The sequence below is a fragment of the Sinocyclocheilus anshuiensis genome, unplaced genomic scaffold (assembly GCF_001515605.1).
Source record: "Sinocyclocheilus anshuiensis isolate Anshui unplaced genomic scaffold, SAMN03320099.WGS_v1.1 scaffold3011, whole genome shotgun sequence".
Taxonomy (NCBI): Eukaryota; Metazoa; Chordata; class Actinopteri; order Cypriniformes; family Cyprinidae; genus Sinocyclocheilus; species Sinocyclocheilus anshuiensis.
The window spans coordinates 129,702-134,297 of record NW_015549563.1 but is presented as its reverse complement, the minus strand read 5'-3'; the positions used below and the strand labels follow the sequence as shown (position 1 = coordinate 134,297).

Sequence of the window (4,596 nt, the reverse complement as noted above, 5' to 3'; positions counted from 1 at the left end):
GCAGCAACAATACTACAGCGAGAATAAAAGTTACGCCTTCTTTCTTTGCGTGTACATTTGGGCGGCGTTATGCAAATCTTCCCACATCGTGACGTAGATATGTGGGGGCGTGTTAGAACGAGCCATTTTGGGTAGGCGTGGCTGACTCTTAACTTTTATAAAGAATATCTCTTTGGATTTGAGACTTTAGTCTTTGCAACTTTACAGATCTTCTTTATGCACCAAGAGCTTGTAACACTCCAAAGAGAAAGGAAAACTTGAAATCACATCATATGACCCCTTTAAGTATGCTGAATTCATGTTTAAGGTCATAATATTTTTAATGATTTAGTGTCTAATGCAGTGTTTCTTTTCTCAGGTTATCCAGATCGAACCCCAAACCCTGTTATTCCCAAAAGACAGGCAGCACCGCCGCCACGACCAGCCAAGATCACCCCGATAGGGAAAAGCATGGTAAAACATCTAAATTACAGCAATATCTGTGCCTTAGCCTTTAATATAAGTTAATTAAACAAAATAGGTGTGTATAGCTTTTCGACTCAGTTGTGTGTTTCTTTTTCTTCTAGAAGCCAGAGCCGCCTCACGACCCAGAGGAGTTTTACATCGACCCCAGTGACAGCAAACGTGAGTCTCTGAAACAAGCACATAAATTAAGAAAAGAAAGACTTTTTTGATGCAGGACATTTATTTGATCAAAAATACAGTAAAAACAGTTAAATATTATTACAATGTAAAATAGCTGTTTTCTGTGTGAGTCTATCTTAAACTGTAATTTATTTCTGTGATCAAAGCTGTATTTTCAGCATCATTACTCCAGTCTTCAGTGTCACATGATCTTCAGAAATCTTTCTAATATGCTGCTTTGCTGCTCAAGAAACATTTCTGATTATTATCAATGTTGGAAACAGTTGTGCTGCACAATATTTTTGTGGAAACTATGATACATCTTATTTTTCAGGATTCTCTGATGAATAGAAAGTTCAAAAGAACAGCATTTATTTGAAATAGAAATCTTTTGCAACATTATAAATGTCTTTACTGTCACTTTTTATCAATTTAATGCATCCTTGATGAATACAAGTATTAATTTCATTTTTAAAAAATCTTGCTGAGTTTTGCGCAATAGAGTAATTCAGAGAAAAATGGATGGCCTAGTGTACATGAAAACTCTTCAACTTTATATTTTCTAGCACCTGAGGTAATACGTAAAGATAAACCTGGTAAAAAAGCCCCTCCTAAGAGACCCCCGATGAGACCTCCACCGGCCCCTCAGCAAGACGAAGGTCATTTCAAGACTATGTTCATCAAACTATCACAGATATTTATATTGGATATTACAGTATTAGTTGATGGCACACTGCATGTTTAGTTACTGTACTCTCTGACCTTCCAGACGTTTACTTGGACCCAAATGAAGGGCAGGTAAGCATGACTAGCATTGAAAATGATGTAAAAAAAATTAGTAATTCTTGTCAGATATTATGTGATCATTTTAATATCACTTTATACTTGTTTCTGTCAGGATGATGATACCTATCTAGATCCTGTAGCAGGTCAGCACTCCACGTTTTTATAACTTAACATGATTTTGTAATGATAAGTTGACTTGAATCATATTTGTCATTCTTTATTTTATCTTTTCCAGAACCTCCTGCACCCCGAAGCCCGGCCCGCATGCCATTGCCCCCTAAAACTGTAGGACGAGACCTTCCACCACAAATGTATGTATGTCTCTGTATGTCAAAATCAGGGTTATTATCATAAAATAAAAATAAAACCATATTTTTAAATTTTTTTTATATATATATATATACATACATACATACTGTATTTACAATTCATTGAAGTATTGTTAAGAGTATTTCAAATCCTATTATATTTTAGTTCTGAGCAATGAATATAGCCTTTGATGCTGATATGGCATAACGTTATAAATAAATAATAATTAACTAAAATTAAAAAAAAATTTTACTCAAAGTACATTAATAGATATTTTGAAAAAAGTTTCTCCTGGGAAAATATCAATATTTTTTATTTATTTTTTTAATCAAATATCAATTTGAAAGATTGTATATAATTGTTTTATTTAGCCTATTTATTTATAGTTTCTTTGTAAAAATATAATATTGTTAAATTATTGTGTACAATTAATTGAAGTATTGTTGATTGCCATATTGCTGATATGGCTTAAAATGATAAATAATAATAAATAACTAACATTCAAATGCAAAAAAGGAAAATACAAAACTAAAAATTCAAAATATTGAAACTATAATAGTATGTAAATGATACTGAAAATAACACTGGTCTAAATTCATTTATTACAGACTCACATTAAATGATGGTGTTTAATAATGACTTCTTTTGGTAAAGCATCACAATTACTATTCTTAGAATTACCTTTATGCATTTAGTAGCAATGTTTATCTTGAACAACTGACTATGCATTAAATATACAATTTATATTCATCAATATGCATCATTTCTGTCTCCTAAGAATTGAACACATGACATTGGTGTTGCTAGTTCAATGCATCCCACAAATGCACATTAAAGGAGCGACCCGAGTCATGTCTATAGATACCAGAATATCACAGAGAACTTACTGGGGATATTTTTTTATTAGGCCAGTAAAAAACCTTAAAACTGTGCATCGTCCCGCTAGTGACTCTTGTTTGCGAAACCTAGTTTGGTGATACCGTTTCTTCTGGTTTTACAGAATGAAGCCACCTGTTCCCAGAGCCAAATCTGTAAGTGCTAGTTTGACACATTCATGCATGCATTACAGTCTTCTTCTCTCTTGATTCGTTTGTTGGTTTCCTCAGAGTTCGGTCCTGATCGGTGACACTGTGAACAAAGGTTAGGGAGTTTTTCCCGCTCTAGATGTGTTTGTAATTGTGTTTAACTCACGCGTGATGATACAGAGCCACATGTACAGCTTCATTTGACGTCTTCTGTGATCATTTAGTTCTGCCGCCGGAAGTAAAACGCACCACGTTTTCTGGCCAGCTGCCACCCGCACTACACAGCAAACCGGTTCCTCCCATCATCCTCCCCAAAGAACCCAAACCCAGGTGAGTCTTTGAAGCCTTTACCTCTTTACATGTTCAGAAACGTCCTGGACATATTTCACCCTAAAACCAAAGGAGAAAAGAAAGAAATCTGAAGCCCATTTTGGGTCTGCTAAGATTGCATTGTGACATTATTTTCATGAAAATGTCTTCAACCTCACGCTATTGTAATTCTCAGTACATTTACATTTAGTCATTTAGCAGAGGCTTTTATGCAAAGCGACTTACAAATGAGGACAATAAAAGCAATCAAAATCAACAAAAGAGCGATGATATACAATCTCAGTAGTCCACTGTAAAGCAAAAATTTTATTTTCATTAATCTAAGGTGAAAAAAATAATATTTAAATAGTAAAGTAAAATTGTTAGTATGACTAAAGGATGTATTTGTTACATGGCTTTTTATTTAAGTTGAATTTATAAAAAAAAAAAATCTGAGTTTTATAAAGTTCTCTTAATATCTATGTAATTTTTATTTTAAAGGTTTAGTTTTAGTTTATTTAGTTTGAGTTGTTTCAGTACTCAAACTAAACTAAAAGTTTATTTTTTTCAATTATTATTTTAATTTATTTATTTATTTATTCATTTATTTATAAGTGATGAGAATGTTTTTGTGGTTTTAGTTAATGATATTAACCCTGGATTTTTTTATTACTGTCTTACAGTTTTGTTGTTGTTGTTTTTTGCATTAATATAAGTTTAATATAGAATTAAGTGTTAGTTTATTTAGCTTTAGTTATTACTTTAGTACTTAAACTAATAAGAAATGCTGAAATAAGTTTATTTATTTATTTTTTAAGGTTTTTTTCAATTAATATTTATTTTATTTCAAGTAATAAGAATGTTTTTACGGTTTTAGTTTTAGTTAATGATAATAACCCTGGATTTTTTATTACTGTCTCATTACAGTTCAGGTTTTTAAAAATAAATAAAGTTATTTATTATTTTCATTAACATAATCAGCATTTGGTGTCAGTATGGGCTTAACTGTCATGAAAATAAAGTCACATTGCTTTCTTTATGCAAAACAGTTTTTTCCATTTGTTTTTTTTTTGTGGTGAAATATAAGACACACAAATATTTAAAGCCTTTTTTAGGTACAGTAAGATTATGTGCATCATAATATTTTCATGCAAATGTCTCCAATCTCACCCGGTTCTTAGTAGTCCACTGTAAAGCTAAATTTTCATTAATCTAATTGAAAAAATGTTTTCATTTAAATTGTAAAGTAAAGATGTCAGTAAAGCTCATGGTTGTATTTGTTACATGGTTTTTTATTTATGCTGAGTTTATTGAAAAAAGTATTGGGTGATTTTTTTCCAGTGTTATTTTAGTATCAATGATATACTATTTTTGTAAATATTTGGATTTAGATTTTATTTTTCTGTTGTCATTTTAATTTCAGTTAAAGTTTTAGTAATTTAGTTTAATTTAGTTTGTGTTTTTGTCATTTTTATAATTTTTTAAAAATATGTTAAAAGTTATTTTAGTACTTAAACTAAACGAAAAATTTTAATATATATAT

General features: G+C 30.8%; 1 protein-coding gene across 1 annotated transcript in view; it reads left to right on the top strand.

Moving 5' to 3' along the window:
• LOC107657213 (B-cell linker protein-like) overlaps positions 1-4,596 on the top strand; it is a 14,760-nt gene that overhangs the window by 6,364 nt on the left and 3,800 nt on the right. Inside the window, exons 6-14 of the mRNA XM_016445237.1 lie at positions 359-453; positions 567-624; positions 1,191-1,283; positions 1,394-1,422; positions 1,523-1,553; positions 1,646-1,721; positions 2,720-2,750; positions 2,826-2,859; positions 2,969-3,074. Coding sequence (XP_016300723.1) covers positions 359-453; positions 567-624; positions 1,191-1,283; positions 1,394-1,422; positions 1,523-1,553; positions 1,646-1,721; positions 2,720-2,750; positions 2,826-2,859; positions 2,969-3,074 — 553 coding nt within the window. The remainder of the gene's footprint in view (positions 1-358; positions 454-566; positions 625-1,190; positions 1,284-1,393; positions 1,423-1,522; positions 1,554-1,645; positions 1,722-2,719; positions 2,751-2,825; positions 2,860-2,968; positions 3,075-4,596) is intronic.